Consider the following 21056-nt stretch of genomic DNA (forward strand, 5'->3'; position numbering starts at 1 on the left):
GTAAAAAAAAAAAAAAAAATTGATTTGGTCTCATTTTCAACATTAATTCACCTTTAATTAAAAAATCCCAGTTTGTGGCATATGAATTTCTTGATTTTTTAAAAAAAATTCTCTTTTTCTTTTGTTTCATCTTTTATAATACACTTATGATTCATATATTTAATTTCTTTCTCTTATTTTTCTCTCTGCTTTAACGTCTTCCATATTTTATCCCCTTACCTTTCTGTTGTTCTCCTCATATTTTTCTCTCATAACTTACTGCTCTTCCTTATCTCTTTTCCTTTCTAGGTTTCTGTATGACTCTCTCAAACAAGTTCTGTAATATTTTTCTGGCTTCTGTTCTGCCCTGTGTTCTCTTTCCCTGTCTCTTTTCTCTCCTCCATCTCCCCCCACCCCCCACTGTCTTATTCTTGGGGCTAAACAGTGAGCAATAAGATTTCTTCTGGACTGGCCAGGCTCCCAGCTCCCTTCAGTTACCATCTGGAGTTCTTCAGGACCCACCTGGCACCCTTCTGCTACTTCCCCAGGCTCCTGGCAATAAGATTATAGTGGGAGTAGAGATCATAGAATTGTTGAATGCTCTCTATTCTTTGCCCTTGAATCCCAGAAGGAAGAATGAATAAGAGGATCAATGGGACAACTCTATTATTGCTGTAAATCCCCTTCCCTCCCTATCTCAGGGTTAGAACTCAAGAGCATAGGGACTTCTTAATAGGAACTCATCCAACTCATTTAGTCCTTAAAAAAAAATCCTGAGAATATGTGGGAATTTAGTAAACATCCTTCCTCATTCCCTCTTACCTTTCCCTTCCTACCCCTTGATAGCACCCTTTACATAACTGTTTTATTGATCAATATGCTCAACTAGCTTCTGAAGCTGGGTGCGTACCTAAATGAGCTCTCACCTTTTTTGGTCAGAGGCCAGACTGGCAATTTAAATAGAAGAACTGAAGCTCAGCACAACTTGACAGTTGGTCACTGCTCATTCTTGACAGCTTGGGCACAGTCCCGAGCATGAGTCAATCACAGAAACAGTGTTTACCAAGTTTCTACAGAATGGAGCTGCTCACAGAATTTTTCCCCACCATTGTTTGGAGGACGAAGGAAGGAATGGCCCTCATGTTGTCCTTCCTACTTGTAGAGAGGTCTATTAATATTACTTGTCATTGAAATTTTATAATGAGGCAGAAGGTTCTGAAAGGTGACATCTAATGTTGGCCAGTTTTTAGTTTTTAATTCTAATTTGTTGGATTCCATTTCTTATATTTCAGGCAATTTGGGAAGCAAAGCTACCATGTTGTTAATTTTTATAGTGTAAACCCCAGAACTAAGGCAGTAGTTAAATAATTTCATTTTGAATGGGATTGATGAAAATAATATACTACAGCAGCATGGCTTATTGTAGAAATAAAGATCCTCTTAATATAAACATAATATATTTGGTTATGATGTCAGGGAGATTCTTTTTTTTTTTTTTTTTTTTTTTTTTTTTACATTATTGCTATTGGTTTTGAAAGGATATATACTTTTCTTTGATTTTAGCCATTATCACCTGGGAATAATTCCCAGCATTTTTCTGGTTTGCAGACTCCTTTCAAAAACAAAAGAGTTGTGAATTCCCAGAATAATATAATATGCTACTTATAATATTCTTCTATTATTTACTATTTATGTTGTCAGTAAGGAATTTTTAATCATGAATCCCCTGGATCATTGTTGTAACACAGCCCAAAAGGACTTGTGAACCACTAAGTGGCAACTATTGGAAGAGAAATACAGAGCAGGTCTTGGGGCTAGGAAGTCCTGGGTTTAAATGCTGTCTGTGGCATATACTGGCAGTGTGATCTTGGGCAGCACATCCTATAACCTTTTATTCCATAGGATTTGCAGATAAGAATGTACCTGCATAGGTAGGGGGAGTTCCTCAACTGGGAGTATTCTACTGTGAATAAATCAGGTCCAGCCCTTTTCTCTATTATTTCATCATTTAGTTGGGCCAGCCTCCAGGGTCTCATCTGATTCAACTCTCACTACTTCTAGCACACAGCCTACCAGGCAGCTAGGTGGTGCAATGGGTAGTGTGCTGAATCTGGAGTCTGAGTAACCCTGAGTTCAAATTTCACTTCAAGACTCTTACCAGCTATGGGACCCTGCGCAAGTCACTTACACTCTGTTTCAGTTTCCTCATCTGGAAATTGGGGAGGCTAATAGCATCTGTCTCTAAGGATTATTATGAGGATTGAGAAAATGTTTGTAAAACACTTAGCACAGTGCCAGGCACATACTGGGTGCTATTTAAATACTAGCTATTGTTATTTTAAATAACAATAACAAACCATATAAAGCAGATTATTGCCTCTGCTATTTTGAAAGATTTTCAAGGAGATCCTATGGCCTGGTAGTCTCTTCTAGCATTCATCACATTTAGAGTGATAATTAAGAAGGTCTAACAATTTTATGAAATTTGAACACATTTTTTTCCTTGACATTCTTCAGAGAGAATTGTCAATGACCTGTTGTCTTTATCGCCAGAGCTTTAAAACCCAGAGTCTTTTAATCTTCTTCCTAAATTACCAGTTGAAGTAGAGCAGCTAAATGGGGCACTAATATGTGTGGGGATGTCAAGAAGACTCATTTTCCTGAGCAAACACTTCCTAGTTTTGTGACCCCAGGCAAGTCACTCTTGCCTCAGTTTCCCATCTGTAAAATGAGCTGAGAAGGATATGGCAAACCACCCCAGTATCTTTGCCAAGAAAACCCCAAATGGAGTTATGAAGAATCAGATAGGACTCAACAATCACCACCAAAACAAAAGTTTGAAATGAGAGTTCAGATAATCTATTTGGGACTAGATCCATAAAAAAATAACAGCTGTACCTGTCTGTCTTCTATATAGCACTTAGCACAGGTGTTTAATAACTGTTTATTGTTATTACAGTTATAAAGCAAGCCGATTGAAAAGAGATTATCATGAGCTTTCTCTTCTCAATCCTATACTTTCAATGTTCTCTGAATCATCCTATAACCTTTCTTCTTTTGTTGCAGTTCAGAGGATAATAGGGTCCTTCTTCTTGTCCCAGCCAAGAGCTCCATTTTTCCCTTGATCCCATTCCCTCCTCTATCTTTGGGAAACTTGCTTCTTTTCTCAATCTCCAGCCTTTACTCACTGGCTTCTTGTTTCCTGCTTATATTCCTAGATCTTACCTACTTTTAAAAAAAGGGCAGGCAGATGGTACAATGCATAGATTGCTGAGCCTTTCAGGAAAATTCATCTTTCTGAGTTCAGATCCAGTCTCAGACATCTTAGATGTGTGATCCTGAGCAAGTCAAGTAACCCTATTTGCCTCAGTTTTTCATCTGTAAAATAAGCTGGAAAAGGAAATAGCAAACCACTGTTGTTTCTTTACCAAGAATACCCCAAAAAGGGTCAGATAGAGTCAGACATGACTGAAAAACAACTAAAACAATGAAAATCCTTAAAAAAAAAAAAGCTTCACTGGATTCTAGGATCATCCCTTCAAGCAGTCTTCCTATGTTACTTCTCCCTTTCACAGCTAGACTGCAACAAAGGGTCAATTCCACTCATTGCCTGTAATTCCTAACATCCCACAGACTTCTTAACTTCTTGTCATGAGTGTTTAACCCAGTCATTAACTGGTTATCCCCAAGTTTGTCAGCAATCACTAAATTGCTAACAATGGGCCTTGTTCTGTTTCATGTAATCACACAATGTCAGAGTTGGCAGAGACCTTAGAAGTTCTCCCTACAACATTCTTGGCAAGCAGCCTCTGACTGAGGGTTTGTACTTAGGGACAGTTCAATTTGTTAAGAAGTTTAAAAAAAAAATTTTTTTTTTTCCTGACAAATCTAAATTCTTTTATTTGAAGTTTCTACTTTCTTGTGCCTTCTTGAGACAAACAGTGCAGGTCTAAAGCCTTTTTCACATGATACCCCTTCAAATAATTGAGAGCTATGATACCTCCACCCCTTGCAATTTTCTCTTTTCTGGGCTAAATATTCCTACTTCTTTCAACTGAACCTCATAGGGCATGGACTTCAAGCTTTTGACCATCCCAGGTCTCCTTGTTTTAATCTTGTTCTGCTGATCTGTCAGGCTGTCCAGCCAGCTCTGAATCCATCAAATTGTACTGTCTTCCAGTACACAGATCTGTTCCCTCTTCTTATCCCATGTGAGGGTAAGAGATTATTTAAATCCTTGAAAAAATGTACATAAACTATATCCTAGTCTTCCCTAATCTAGCAGGAGAGGTAATTTTAAGCAAAAAAAAGGGAGGAAAAACTATTCTTGACAAAATCATTTGGCTGTTATGATCACTGTTTTTTTCTGTAACTACCATGTCTTTTTTTTTTTTTTTTTTTTTTTTTTGAGGCTGGGGTTAAGTGACTTGCCCCCAGGGTCAGTCAGCTAGGAAGTGTTAAGTGTCTGAGATCAGATTTGAATTTGGGTCCTCCTGAATTCAAGGCTGGTGTTCTATCCACTGCGCCACCTAGCTGCCACCTAGCTGCCCCCTACTACCATGTCTTTAATAATAACTTTCTAGAAGAACAGAACTTCTAGAATAACAAATTTCTAGAATTTTTATAGAATAGCATGAAGCTCTTTTTTAATCACTCTTTTCTGAAAATCTGCAAAGTGTTTGGCCCTTTTTTATTTCAGTGATATCTCAACAATCCTCTTCTCTGTGATCATTCAAATAACCATAAATTCTTTTGAGTATAGAGAGTAAGTTCTCCTGTTCATCTGGAGATTTGGATTCTCCAAGGGCAGCTAGGCACTCTATTATTATTTCCCTATTTGTTTGGATCCCGGGTATGCTAGAGTCAACTCTTACCTGTAATATTTTCATTATGAGCATTTTTCCTTGGGAAGTCAGCAAACGCTGCAAATCAGTTTTTTGTTTATTGTTTTCTTGATTGTCTAGATTTAAGAAAGTAAAGTAAAAAATACTGATAATGCAGATTAAGCTTAAAAGTCCATCCTGCTGCAAATTCTCTTTCCCATTTCCCCCCAAAAAAGCCAGTCATTAAAAATTTACCAGCATACCTCTGATCTAGAGTCCCTAGGAGCCTTTTTTATTCTGTCCTTTCCTATCCCAAGAATCATTCTTCTTGGTTAAGAGACTTGAGTAGTTCCACCTTCTCTCTGATGTCATTTATAAAAATGTCATCCATCCTGTGCAGGGATCCTGGTCAGTCTTTGATACTTTTTTCCCCTCTAAAACAGCTAAAAAAAACCCACAAACAGATCTTTTTTTTTTTTTTTTTTTTGTTATCTTTAGCTCAGTCAGCAACTTTAGTGCATCCTAAAATTTAGATCTATATTCTTGCCAGGTTTTTATATTTATCCTTTATTACCTGACCTTTTCTCATCTTCTTTATGTAATTTTTTAAAGTCAAAGTCCTGTAAGACTATATATTCATAGTCATCTCTTTTGAGATAATTCTTGTTATTTCTCTTTAGAGGTATTTTTTTACTTTTTGTCTTCAAAACTTAATTTTTCAAAGTTTCCCATGCCTACTGTAGAAGCATCCTAATCATTTTTTATCTGAGTCCTTTTGGTATCTGCTTTTGTTAAATCTGAAGTGCATGTCAGATCACAAACAGATGTCTTCTTCTCTATCACAAGTCTTATAAGAGATTGATCACTTCACCTCCGCCTCTCAAAGTCTATTAATTTCTACTTCAGCAGCCAATTCCTTCTTGGTGGAGAGAATATGATCCAGATTTGAATCTTCCCCTTGTTGATTTCTTCACCTTTTGAAGGATGAAAGTATGAAGAAAAGCCATATATATATTTTATAAAATATATTTTTTATTGAAGCTTTTTATTTTCAAAACACATACATGGATAATTTTTCAACATTAACCCTTGCAAAACCTTGTGTTCCAATTCCCCTCCTTCTGGATGGCAACTAATCCAATATGTGTTAAACATGGTAAAAATAATATGTAAATCGAATATAGGCAGACATATTTATACAGTTATCTTGCTACACAAGAAAAATCAGATCTAAAAGGAAGAAAAGTGAGAAAATAAAATTCAAGCAAATAACAACAAAGAAGTGAAAATGTTATGTTGTAATCTACACTAAGTTCCCACAGTCCTCTCTCTGGGTGTAGATGGTGCACATCATCACAAAATCATTGGAAATGGCCTGGCAATTATTAGAAGCTCTGCTTTCAGCAGAGCAAGAACTTGCCAGAAGATGTCTGAATAATCAAAGTCTTCCGCCTCTGACCCAGGCTTGTGATATATTTCTCAAATTTCTCATTTATTTCCTCTTTTCTTCCTGTCCTGTAGTAGTTTGTGATGATGAAGTTATTTTTATTTTTTTCTTTTATCACTCTTCTCCCAGATGTTCTTCATGTTCACTCTGCTTTGGTTCCTGGATTTTCTTACCTTCTTAATATACAGTGGTACCTTTCCTTCCCCAGTGTATCATTTTTAATCTTATAAATAATATCTTGGGAATATTTATACAGAGGCATTCTTGATAAATCTGTAGAATTTGACATTTTTCAGCCCTTCCTTCTGGATACCCAGGAAAGTGCCTTTGTTTATATTACTCTCTCCTCTTTCTTCTTTTATCTGTTTGATCACTCTATCTTAAGTCTCTTTTGCTGTCATGCTGTCCTTAAGGTTCTGTTCTGGGCTCTCTTCTTTTAATCCCTTTGCTCTTTCTTCTGATGATATCATCAGTTCCAGTTTTATTATATCTGTGCAGATGGTTCCCATATCTGTCCAACCATAGTCTCTCTCTTGGGCACCAGTCCTGCATCACCAGCTGCCTAGTGAACATTTCAAACTGGGCACCTAAAATCAACATATCCAAAACAGAACGCATTATCTTCCCCCCCTCCCCCCCAAAAAAAATCCTTTTTTATTTCTGTTAATGGCACCATTTTCCTCCCCCTCACCAAGGTTTGTCTTGGAGTCATTTGCTCTTCCATTTCCCCTCTTTCTCATTTTTCACGTTCAATTAGCTGTAAAAGCCTTGGTGATTCTATCTGTATGATATTTTTTGCACTCATTTATATCTCCACTCATACAGACATTACCCTAGCTTGGGCCTTGGTTATCTCTTACCTTGACTTTTGCATTAGCCTCCTAAATGGCTTCTGTTTCCATTTTTTCCCCTACACCTGTACATCTTTCACAGTCTGCCAAAATAATCTTTCCAAAATATAAATGTGCCATTCTCTACCCAAGAATCTTCAGTGGGTCCCTGTTACCATTAGAATAAAATGCAAAATCCTCAGCTGAGTAATTATTTACAATCCTTAAAAATGTGGCATCACATATATAACCCATATAAAATTATACCTTCTTTGATGGGGGAGGGAAAAAATTTGGAACCCAAACTGAAAAAAAAATGTTTAAAAATTGTCTTTACATGTAATTGGAAGAAATAAAATGCTCTTACATTAAACAAATAAATAGATTGTGGTGCCAGAGTATCCAACCTTATTATATATCATTCCCTTTTATGCATATATTCTTTGTTTTAACTACACTGGTCTATTTGTATCCTGAATTTAACACAACCCCAATGCTCTTTACTTTTTATTTATTTAAAATGTTTTGTTGCTATTTACTTTTATTAACTATTTTCTTAATATTTGATTGATATAGAGCCAAATCTTTTTTTTTTTTTTTCCCCCTGAGGCTGGGGTTAAGTGACTTGTCCAGGGTCACAGAGCTAGGAAGGAAGTGTTAAGTGTCTGAGACCACATTTGAACTCGGGTCCTCCTGAATTCAAGGCTGGTACTCTATCCACTGCGCCACCTAGCTGCCCCAATAGAGCCAAATCTTTAGTGTAATTTGGGTAGTATTGTCATTTTTGCTATGTTGGCAATGGGAGACTCACATTAGCGGTTATCTGTGGACAGTCACGACTTCTTGAGTTCCTAAGGGGAAATTACCTTCTCATCTGGGGAGAGGGTGGTTCAGGAAAACTTTCTGGTGCTATTGGAACTGAGTTTTACACCATGGGTAAGAGCTGAGCAGGTGAAGATAGATTGGGCATTATAGTTATTGAACACAGGCACAGAGATAGAGAAGGAAAGGATATTTCATATTGGTTGACCTGTTCATAGTAAAAAAATTATTTTAAATTGTATTCTTGATAAGAGAAAAAATAATCATTTATCTATGCTTTCTATGTGCCAGGAACTGTGCTGAGAACTTTACAAATATTTTATGTGATCCTTACAACAAGGCACTATTATTGTCTCCATTTTACAGTTGAGGAAATTGTCAGAGATTAAGTGACTTGAAGTAAGTAAAAGGATGTATTTGAACTCAGGTTTTCCTTTTTTCCAGGCCCAGAGCTCTATCTACTGTGCCACCTAACTGCCTCTCTGCCATATGATAGATATGAACATTTCAAAATACAAAGGACAGGAAAAGAGGATTAGAAACTTCTATTATATATTTCATTTTATATTTTGTGTATGTATATATGTGTCTATATGAATGCACACACAACACAAAACTGCCCTGTTTGTCCATTTTCCCTTCTGAATTTCCTGCTCTCAATGTATTTTAAAAAGATGTTTCAACGACACTGTTTTTTTGCATCACTCTCACTACCCATCAACTGCTCTTCTATATAATATCGCCGACCCCCACATAGAGGCTCTGCCTTGTAACTCATAAATAAAACCAAGCAAAACAAATTCACATACTGATCATGTATGAAAAGGCATGGCACATTCTATATCTCTAGTCTATCTCCTTTTATTTCACTTAATAGTATTCCCCCCAATTACATGTAAAGATAGTTTTCAACATTCAATTTTGTAAGATTTTGAGTTCCAAATCTTTCTTCCTCCTTCCCTTCCCTCCCCTCTCCTAATACAGAAAGCAATCTGATATAAGTACAATCATCTTTCTGCAATCTGATATAAATACAATTCCCTTTCTGGGAAGGAAGTTTTCCTTATTGTTCTGAAGTCATGTTTGATCATTCCATTGATCAGAGTTCTTATTTTTCATTTATATCATTACAGTTGTTCATAGAGTTTCCATTTAAGGACTCTCAAATATTTAACTAATTTTTATATGTATATGCACATAATTTATAATAAATATTTTAATGTTTTACAAATTACATATTATTTATATATTTAACTAATAGACATAATATTTTATATATGACTAGTTTATTTTCCACATAAAATTCACATATATATATATATATATATACACACACACACAAATAACTTAAATACCCATTCATACATAAATATATATTTATATACTATGTTAATAATCATATTAGCTTTACAACTTCAAGGATCAATAAATCAATGTAGGTACTTTTCCCATCAATACAAATTTGAATCGACCTAATAACTTATAAGTCAAGATGTTTATTTGGAAAATCAGACAACTTGTTCTCTAAAAGGTTTTGTGTGTATGTGTGTGACAAACATTTCATTTTGATTTTCAGAGAAATTGGTACAATTATCAGGTCATTAGGCTGCTGTCCAAGTGAAGGAGAACTGCACGATTTGATAGCAGAGGTAAGTAAGACTAAAAGGATTTTGTCTCAGATTTTTTTAAGTCCTTGAAAAATGTCATATTTTTTTTTAATGTGGGGGGTCAGCTAGATGGTGCATTAGATAGACCACCAGTCCTTGAGTCAAGAAGATCAAAGTTCAAATCTAACCTTAGATACTTACCACTTACTACTTAATATATGTGACTGTGTGTGACTGTAACCCCAGTTGCCTTGTCCCCCCCAAAAATAATTATAAAAATGTGTGAGAGGCAGGGAATGATCCTGGTTTTTGGTCAGAAGATCTTGATTCCAGTTCCAACTCAGCCAGTTAGAATCTATGTGACCCCGTGTGAGTGAATTTGTCTATCTGACCCTCACTCAGTTTATTTTTCTCTTCTACAGAACTATTAAAAACAATTTTGTAAACTATAAAATATTATACAAATGTAATTTATTGTTGTCTTGTAAAATAAATATTTTTTAATGGCATACTTTCTTCCTTTTAGTAAGGGAAGACCAAATTTAGAGAGATCAACAGTAAAAAATTTTTCAACAAATCAGTATTTTTGACCTTGTGCTGAGAGCTGTTGGATGTTAAAGCACTTCTTATCTTGGAAGAGATTACAATATACTTTGGGAGATAAGAGTAAAGTACATGTGAAATAATAAGCAAATAATGTGGCAGTATATAATTAAGAACTAAATTATATGTTGCAGACTAATTTCTATAGAAGTTTTAAAAACTTTGTATTATAATTAACTTTTAAAAATTATAAATGTACAATATGAATATACAATACACATATTTGTATAGTCATACTGTACATATATAATTTAAAAAAGTTAAATGTATTATATATACACACACAATAGTATTCACTAAAACTACTGGATATGCTGATTAAAAAATAGAAAAATAAGTCAGTGGAATAAACTTTATAAAAATCAGAAATCATTGAATTCAATTAATCCAATATTCAACACATTTGAAAACGTAAATTAGTGGGGGAAAACTTGTTTGACAAAGAGTTGCTAGGGAAACTGGAAAGCAATTTGGCAGAAATTAGGTGTAGATTAACATGTTACTCCATGTATCATGATAAATTCAAAATGGATACTTCAATATTCAAAGACTTACTATAAAAAAATTGAATATATAATATTGGATAACTTTTATAGGTATACCTAGGGATAAAATTCTTAACCAAATAAGCTACCAAGGCAGTGACGTAAGATAAAATATATTATTTCAGTGCCTTAAAATGACTAGATTACAGTTAGAATAAGAAAATAAATTGCTGAATGGGAAGAAAATTTGTGCATATCTTTGATAAGGGCTTGATAACCCAGATATATAGAGAACTAACATAAATGTATAAGATTAAAAGCCATTCTTTGATTGACAAATGATCAAAGAATATTAACAGGTTTTTTTTTTTTTTGCTTTTATTTTTTAAAAAAATAGCTTTTTTATTTTCAAAATATATGCAAAGAGCAAGTTAATTGTATAAATATGTATGCATGTATTGGTTTAAGTTATATTTTTACCATGTTTAACATATATTGAATTATTTGTCAAATAGGGGAGTGGGTGAGGAGGAAGGGAGGGAAAAATTGGAACACAAGATTTTGCAAGAGTCAATATTAAAAAAATTATCTATTCATATGTTTTGAATATAAAAAGCTTTAATTAAAAAAACATACTACAAATATATATGCAAAGATAGTTTTCAATATTCACCCCTGCAAAATCTTGTGTTCCAAATTTTTTATTCTGCTTCCCCCCACTCCTTTCTCTAGACAGCAAGTAATCCAATATATGTGCAGTTCTTTTATACAATTATCGTGTTGCATAAGAAAATCAGATCAAAAAGAAAAAAAAAAAAAGAAAAAAAAAAGTAAATAAACAACAACAAAAGGTAAAAATACTGTGTTGTGATCCACATTCAGTCCCCATAGTCCTTTTTCTGGATGCAAATGGCTCATTCCATCTCAAGTCTATTGGAATTGGCCTAAATGACCTCATCATTGAAAAGAGTCAAGTCCATCATAGTTGATCATCACATAATCTTGTTATTGCTATGTACAATGTTCTCTTGGTTCTACACATTTCACTTAGGATCAGTTCACATAAGTCTCTCTAAGCCTCTTTGAAATCATCCTGCTGGTTGTTTCTTATAGAATAATAATATTTTATATAACATTCATATTCAGCCATTCCCCAGCTAATGGGCATCCACCCAGTTTCCAGTTTCTTGCCACTATAAAAAAGACTGCTACAAATATTTTTGTACATGCGGGCTCTTTTCCCTTTTTAATGATTTCTTTGGGATTCAAGTCCAGTAGAGATACTTGCTGGGTCAAAGGGTATGTTCAGTTTATCTTTGGTCCAAATTGCTCTCAAGAATGGTTGAATCATTTCACAAGTCCACCAACAATATATTAGTGTCCCAGTTTTCATCCCTTTCAACATTTATCAGTATCTTTTCCTGTCATTTTAGTCAATATGAGAGGTATATAGTGGTACCTCAGAGTTGTCTTAATTAAATTTCTTTGATCAATTGTAATTTAGATCATTTTTATATGACTAGAAATGGTTTTAATTTCTTCATCTTAAAATTGTTCATATTCTTTGCCATTTATCAATTAGAGAATGGCCTGTACTTTTATAAATTTGTGCCAGTTCTCTTTATATTTTAGAAAATAAAGCCTTTATCAGAACCCATAGATGTAAAATTTTTCCCCAGCTTTTCCTTCTAATCTTGTCTGCATTGGTTTTGTTTGTACAAAACCTTTTTAACTTAATGTCAAAATTATCCATTTTGTACTCTACTTCTTCTTTGTCCATAAATTCCTTCCTTTTCCACATATTTTACAGAGACTATTCCTTGTTCTCCTAATTTGCTTATAGTAGTATTCTTTATGTCTAAATCATGAACCCGTTTTGCCCATATTTTAGTATAGGGTGTTAGGTGTTGGTCACTGCCTAGTTTCTGCCATACTAGTTTACAATTTTCCAGCAATTTTTGTCAAATGGTGAGTTTTTAGGCCAGAAACTGGGGTCTTTGGGTTTATCAAACACTAGATTACTACAGTCATTGATTAGTATTATTTTTTTTAATTATAGCTTTTTATTTACAAAACATATGCATAGGTAATTTTTCAACATTGACCCTTGCAAAACCTTTTGTTCCAACTTTTCCCCTCCTTCCTTCCACCCCATCCCCTTGATGGCAGGTAGTCCAATACAAGTCATTGACTATTATGTCATATGAACCTAACTTATTCCACTGATCACATACTCTATTTCTTATCTGATATCAAATAATTTTGATAATTGATGCTTTATAATATAGTTTTAGATCTGTTACAGCCAGGCCACCTTTATTTGCATTTTTTCCCATTAGTTCCCTTGAAATTTTTGACCTTTTGTTCTTCCATATAAATTTAGTCTTATTTTTTCTAGCTTTGTAAAGTAATTTCTTGTCAGTTTGATTAGTATGGTAGTATTAGTATAGGTAGAATTGTCATTTTTATTATATTAGCTCAGCCAACCCATAAGGACTTGGTATTCTTCCAATTATTTAAATCTGACTTTATTTGTATGGAAAGTGTTTTGCAATTGTATTCATATAGTTTCTGACTTTGTCTTGCCAGGTAGACTCCCAATTATTTTATATTATCTACAGTTATTTTAAATGGAATTTCTCTTTGTACTTCTTTCTTTTCTTTTCTTTTTTTTTTTTCTGAGACAATTGGAGTTAAATGACTTGTCCAAGGTCACACAGCTAGGAGGTGTTAAGTGTTTGAGATCAAATTTGAACTCAGGTCCTCCAGACTTCAGGGCTGGTGCTCTACCCACTTCACCACCTAGCTGCCCTTTCTTTGTATTTATTTATTTGTATTTTGGATAATCAAGTGTGTTTGTTTAGGTTTACTTGATAGAAATTCTGTAAATTGTATTTTATATCGCAATGTATTTCACTGTACGTTAAAACATGAAACTTCATAGGTTTTTTTTACTGTAAATCGAATAAACATTTACAAAACATTAAAAAAAGAATTAAAGTGATAAAATTTCCACTTTATTTTGTTTGACTTGGGAGGTAATGGAGAGCCATTGGAGTTTATGAATAGGGGGTGGTGATGTGGTTAGGTCTGAATTTTATCACTTTGACAGCAAAATGGAAAATGGAATAGCGAAAGATTTGATGCAGAGAGATTAACCAGTAGGCTATTGCAACAGTCTGCACCAAGGCAGTAGCAATGTCAAAGGAGTGTAGAAGACATATGCAAACATTGTTTTGAAGGTAGAAATGACAGGATTTCACAACTGCTTAATAATAATGGAAGGGTGGGAAGGGAGAGAGTAAGGAGCTAAGGATGTAACCTTGGTTGAGAGCCAAATGACAAATTCATCAGCCTGTGACCAAGACAGTGGATAGAGTACAGGGCCTAGAGTCAGGAAGACTCATCGTCATGAATTCAAATACAGCCTTAGACACTTCTAGCTGTATAATCTTAAGCAAGTCACTTAACTCAGTTTCCTCAATGAGCTGGAGAAGAAAATAGTAAACCATTCCAGTATCTTTGCTGAGAAAAACCCAGATGGGGTCATGAAGAGGGACACAACAGAACTTCCATATTACAATGTGAATTCTTTGAGAGCAGGGTCTGATTTTGTCTTTTTCTTTGTCCCTTTTATTTGACACAATAGTGCTTAGCACATAAATGAGCAAAGAAGTATAATTAAAAAGTACCCGCATTTGCAATTTGGAACAGTCATTCATAGGGCTGTCATACAGTTTACAAGTCTTTTCTAAAACTGTTGATATCTATAATTGACTATATCAATAACCAAACTAACAGAAACCATATGATTATCTCAATAGATGCAGAAAAATCATTTGACAAAATCCAACACCCATTCCTGTTCAAAATACTAGAGAGCATAGGAATAAATGGAGTCTTCCTTAAAACAATCAGTAATGTCTATTTAAAACCATCAGCGAATATATGCAATGGAGATAAACTAAGCATTCTCAATAAGATCAGGGGTTAAACAAGATTGCCCATTGTCATCATTACTATTCAGTAATACTGTGTTAGAAATATTAACTTTGACAATAATAGAAGAAAAATAAATTAGGGGGCAAGTAGGTGGCGCAGTGGATAGAGCACCAGCCTTGAATTCAGGAGGACGGGAGTTCAAATCTGGTCTCAGACACTTAACACTGCCTAGCTGTGTGACCCTGGGCAAGTCACTTAACCCCAGCCTCAAAAAAAAAAAAAAAAAAAAAAAGAAGAAAAATAAATTAAAGGAATAAGAATTAGTAATGAAGAAACCAAATTATCACTCTTTGCAGATGATTTGATGGTATACTTAGAGAATCCTAGAAAATCAACTTAAAAACTAACATAAACAATTAACAATTTTAGAAAAGTTGCAAGATATAAGATACATAAATATCAGCATTCCTATATGTTCCCAACAAAATCTGTCATCAAGAAATACAAAGAAAAGGCAGTTAGGTGGATAGAGAACTAGCCCTGAAGTCTGGAGGACCTGAGTTAAAATGTGATCTCAAACACTTAATACTTCCTAGCTGTGTGACCTTGGACAAGTCATTTAACCCCAATTGCCTCAGAAAAAAAGCTGAAGTCCCTCCTGTCTTCCCTATATTGTACTTCAGTGGCCAGGAAGCCATAACGGTGTCCTGAGCCTTAGTTCCCTGAGTTAACTAAATCTCAAGGTCAGTTGTAATACTGTTAAGGAAAAACTAGCCTAATCTACATGAGTAAGAACTTGAGACATTGATCCTACCACATCTGTGACCTCAACATTATTGTGCTCAACCATGCAACATAGGACTCCATTCATAAAGCTGCAAACCATTTACCATCTACCCTCTTTGCTTCTGTTCATACACTACTGAACATTGCTTGAAAAAATAGGCCGTGTCTTTTGGGTGTGCTATAATTTATATTATTATCAGAGGGATGGAACTGTGACATTTTTATTATTATTTACTGATTGACACCACCATACTCTCTATAGCAGCTAGCCAAACTTTCTGTTTTAGCCTAAATCTCTTACACCATTCCTTCTTTCCTCCTCTCAGCATCCCATGTTAATGATTAAATAGAGGCTCTCCATCATAAGCTTCTTCTTCCTTACTCCAGTTCCTAGATCTCTAACTAATCTATTAATAGCTAACATTTATATAGTGCTTACTAAGTGCCAGTACGATTATCTCATTTTACCTTTATAACCATCCTAAGAAGTAGTTGCTGTTATTATCCCCATTTTACAGATAGGTAAACTGAAGCAGACAGAAATTAAATGACTTGTCCAGAATCACACAGTTATTATGGGTCAGAGGTTAGATTTGAACTCATTTCTTCTTGACTCCAGGCCTGGGGCACTAACCACTGTACTGCCTGGCTCATTTCCCTCCTTCCCGTTTCTGCTCTTTCTGGAAGTCTTCTCAAGTTGGAGATGTCTTTATCCTGTGATCATCTTTTCTGATCAGTGAGTTCCTGGTCAGTTTTTTTATGCCCATATGCCCAGGTGATTCTCACTTGACTTCTAGAAGGGAACTTGGAGACTTCTTGGAGAACTGACTTCTCACTTGATGGACCTTTCTATCTACTCACCTGCAGTATTATCCCATTATCCTTCCTTCCTCCATCTAGCTCTCCCTTTTTCCAATTTCTTTTATGTGTTGTCTTCCCAAATTAACATTTCAGTTCTTTGAGGATAGGGACGTTTTTTTCCCCTTTGTTAATTTTTGTTTATGTTTCTATTCCTAGTGCTTAGCACAGGGACTGGTATGTAGTAAGTACTTAACAAATGCTTTTATCTATCCTTATGAATGTTTTATCTCTCCCCTTTCAAATCCTTCTTCCACAATTTCCAAATTAATATACCCCAAACAAAGATCTCACCCTATTACTTCCACACTCAAAAAATCTCTAGTGACTCTTTATTGCCTCTTTTAAAAATCATTTATTTATTTATGTATTTAAAAGGGAGGGAAGCAATCAAGATTAAATACTGTTGTCCAGGATCACAGTATAAATGTTTGAGGTAGAATTGGAACTCAGATCCTCCTGCCTCCAGGACTGATGCTCTATTCTCTGCACCACCTAGTTGTTCCTTCCTAATCACCTCTTAAAAAGCAAAATCCCCAGATGTGGTATTTAGAACCCTTTACAATCTGTTTCTTAACTACTTTTTTGTCTTATACTTAAGTTACTCCCTACTGCATTTTAGCCAAACTGGCTTGTTTGCTGCTCCAGACTCAACATGTCATAGCCAAATTCCATCCTTCACACAAACATTCTCCATCTCTACCTTTTAAAGTTCCTGTCTTTCTTACACTTCTTACACAAAGCTTTTTCCTTAGCTGCTCCGGCTGTCTTTTGCCTCTTTTTATATTCCTAGCATTTGGCACAATGCCTGGCACATAATAGGTACTTAATATTGATTGATTAATTATGCTAGTCGATAATGTTCTTTCTGAAATGACTTTTTATTTACTTCTCTGTGTATATATATTGTATCTCCTCAGGGGAAGGTAAGATTGTTGAGGGCTGGGATAATTTTGTGTTTGTTTTTATATGCCCAGGATTTAACACAGTGCCCTGTCCACAAGATTTTAACTTCATACTAGTTTGTAAAATAAATACCATATTTTTGGACAAAATGGAAAGATCTGGTATTAGCATAGTTAAGATGGATTTAGGGATGGTTGACCAAAGATACAGTCATGATTAAGTTGGTGTCAACTTTGAGATCTCTTATGGGAAACCTCAGGAATCTATCTGTCCTTGGTCCTGGATCTATTTACAATTTTTTTTTCCTGGTTTTTTTTTTTTTTTCAATTAAAAAATAAACTGGCTAATATCTACCTTTAAGAGTGTTATGATTAAAGCATTCTTTCTTCCTCTTTTTTTTTTTTTTCCATTTCTTTTTCTGTTTTTGATCCAGACTGCGCCACATTATATGCCTGAGTTAGGCTCTGGTTTTCATCATAATTTTTTACACTTTCTTGACTCACATACTCCACATCATTTGGCATGATGACCAACTCCTACTTTTTAAGAGACTTTTTAAGAGACCTAGGACCAGAATAGCAGCAAGTGCTGAAGGTCGGGTCTCAGAAACATGTTAAGTGCTCTGAGAGTGTGATGCTTAAAATATGTCTGACTCTGAATATTATCCCTTTTTAACCTTCATAAACTAGAAATTCAGACTTCTCAATTATTAAACACCCAGCCTCTGGGCAGACTTAGCAAAACAGTTCTAAGAAAATCTAGGTATTAAATGTTTTAACATTTAATGAACCTAGCAATTTGAAATATCTATATATTTTAAACCTTAGGTACTGAAGTCAGCCCAGCAATTCAAATAAGGAAAGGAACTATTTTATCTTATATCTACATGAAGTACCTCCTTGAGTTTCTCTACCTCATGGGCACTGTTATTAATTAATGGTGTGGTAGAAATATCATGATTGGCAAATGCAATAGCCATGCAATAGAAACTTCTGAGAATTGTTCCCTGGCACTTATGAACCATGTCAAATAATTTTAAAATCTTAGATGTAAAAGCAACAAAGAACACCAGATTATAATTAAACTCTCTCTCTATATATATATATTTTCATTGTTTAAAGGATCCAATTTTTTCTTAACTAAAAACTATAGGAGCATTTTAGTTAATAAAATGAGATCTCATGAAATATACATCTTTGGGAAGGGGGAAAATAATTTTCTACAAAGTAATTTTTTTTTTTTAAAGAGATGAATTCTTGTTCTGTAATTGTTCTCTTAGGATCTGGCTATCTCAAGTTTCTTCAAGGATGATAGGTGAGAAAGCCATGCTTTTTTTTCTAATTACATGTAAAAACAATTCTTCACATTTGTTATTTTTCTAAAATTTGACTTTTAAATTCTCTTCCTATCTTCCTTCTATCCTCCCTCATTGAGAAGGTAAGCAGTTTGATTTTACTTATACATGTACAGTCATGCTAAACATTTCCATATTAATCATGCTGTATTAAAAAAAAAAACTAAGAAAAATAAAGTTTTAAAGAGTATGCTTCAATCTGCATTCAGTTGCCATTAATAGTTCTCTGGCGGTGGACAGCATTTTTTAATCATAATTACTTCAGAACTATCTTAAGCCATTATATTTCTAAGAATAGCTAAGTCATTTTCAATTTGATTATCATTCAATATTGCTTGCTGTGTACATGTTCTCCTTGTTCTGCTTACTTCATTTTTCATCAGCTCATTGAAATATTTTCAGGTTTTTCTGAAAGCATCTTGCTCATTATTTCTTATATCAGGGCTTCTTAAACTTTTCCCACTGATGAGCTCTTTTTGCTCAAGAAATTTTTATATGACCCCAGATATACCGGTACACAAAATAGGTATACAAATCAAACATTTGCTGATAATAAATCAGAATTTTGTGACTTCTCCCCATTTAATTAAGAGATCCCATATGGGATTGGGAACCACAGTTTAAGAAGTTGGGTCTCATCACAATACATCCCATCACAATCATATACTACAACTTGTTCAACCATTCTTCAATTGCTGGGTATCCCCTCACTTTCCAATTCTTTGTTACAGCAAAGAAAGCTGAGTACTATAGCTTTTAATGGTACATTTGCTTGGGCCTTCTAGGCTACATTGCTTATAATCCCAAGAGAAGTTCTTAATCTAATTATGAAGACAAATAATTTAATAAATAATTTGAGGATTGTTACAAGATAATATGTTAATTTGTTAAAAAGAAATTGTACAATTAGGTGAATACTGAGGGACAGTATAAAGGAATGACAGAAGGAGGTAGTGATAATAAAGCACATGAGGCAGGTAGGTTTTACAGTGCTTAGAAGCCTGGAGTATGGAATCCAAATTTAAATCTAGCCACAGACATTTATGAACTGTGAAATCCTGGGCAAGTCACTTAACCCCTTCCATAAAGTAAGGGAAGAATTCCTGGAAGAGCTGGAATTTGTACTGGATCTTTAGGTTGGATACGATTTAAATGGTGTCAAGGGCAAAAACAGGCATTGAAAATGAAGGGAACATGAATAAAAATATGAGCGTGGCAAATTCTTCTAGCAAAGTGGATATCCTGTAAACTAAAATGATGTTAGAGACTGTTAGGATTGGGAAGGTAGTGTGGGGCCATAATCTGGAGTGCAATTTAGACTTGTTAATCAGTCAAAGCTCCCCCTAATAGGTAAGTTTTGAATGGGGGCTAAAAAGGAAGCAATTAAGGACAGAAAGAAAGATCCCACATATATCAATATATTCATGGCAACACTTCTTGTAGCTTCAGAGAGGTAGAATTGAATATCCATCATTTGGGGAAGGTCTAAACACATTGTGGTTTAGAAATGAAATGGAATGTTATGGTAGCATGAAATGAAAGATATCAGAATTCAGAGAAATGGGGAGATTGTCTGAACTGATATAGAAAAATGCAGAATCAGAAAAACAATAATCTCAGTGCAAATGAAAAAAATAAAATGAAAATGTATTAAATGTAATTTTAATGTTCATCTGTGACCTAGAGAAGAAATTAAGTAAATTTCTTTCAAAAACTAGAGGGCCATGAGTGTATTATGTTGCATACGATGTCAGAATGCAGTAAGTGTGTTGCCTTCTTTCTTTTCTTTCTTCTAACAAGAGAAACCTCACTAATTAAGGGAGGAAAATGGGCTACATTTTTTTGGTCTATATGGTTTCTAATGTTGACAAAGTACTGTATATAATACATATTCCATATGTAGATATATACATTGATAAATTGTTTTAAAATTTCAGTTTAAATCTTAATATTAAAAAAGTCATTAATAGAGTTTGATTTTTTTTTTTCATTTTGGAGGATAATAGTGATTTGTAACTTTTTTGGGAAAAAGTAGGCTTGGAAAATAAAAACATACATTAAATAAAAGTATTATGTAAAATAAAAAAAACTTTGAGAAAAATATGGTATTAAATGACAATTTAAAAAAATGACAAACATTTATTCCCCATAAAAACATCAGAATAGTCTCATATACAATTGTATCCCATTAACTAACTCCTGGAAAGCAGCATGGGTTTGGGTAGAAGGGAAAAACAATATGTCAAGGAAAGATCTGCAACTATTAATGCTGTTCCTAAGCTTGGGATTTATAGAAAATAATGAAAAGAGTTTTCAGGATTGTTGGTTTTAGGGGGAATTTGCTACTTAGGCATAGTGTTCATCTAGATGTAATATAGGTGTTTCTGGACCCAGAAGCTAATATTCTAAACCTGTGTCAAGAAGCATAGCATCTGGGCAAGTTAGTAACACAACATATCAAAAAGCATGGTTGGAATCAAGAAGACCTGAATTCAAATTTGGCTTCAGACACTTAATAGCTAGCTATGCTAGATAAATTACTTAATTTCTGTTTGCTCCAATTCCCTCAACTATAAAATGGAGATAGTAATAGCACCTATCTCCTCGAGTTATT

The 21056-nt window shown here is 34.3% G+C and overlaps 1 protein-coding gene across 1 annotated transcript in view; it reads left to right on the plus strand.

Annotated features, from left to right (window-relative positions):
• The window catches only part of DRC8 (dynein regulatory complex subunit 8), a 112509-nt gene that overhangs the window by 60953 nt on the left and 30500 nt on the right, over positions 1-21056 (plus strand). The window contains exon 3 of the mRNA XM_074262564.1: positions 9478-9550. Coding sequence (XP_074118665.1) covers positions 9478-9550 — 73 coding nt within the window. The remainder of the gene's footprint in view (positions 1-9477; positions 9551-21056) is intronic.

This window comes from Sminthopsis crassicaudata, chromosome 4 (assembly GCF_048593235.1).
Source record: "Sminthopsis crassicaudata isolate SCR6 chromosome 4, ASM4859323v1, whole genome shotgun sequence".
Taxonomy (NCBI): Eukaryota; Metazoa; Chordata; class Mammalia; order Dasyuromorphia; family Dasyuridae; genus Sminthopsis; species Sminthopsis crassicaudata.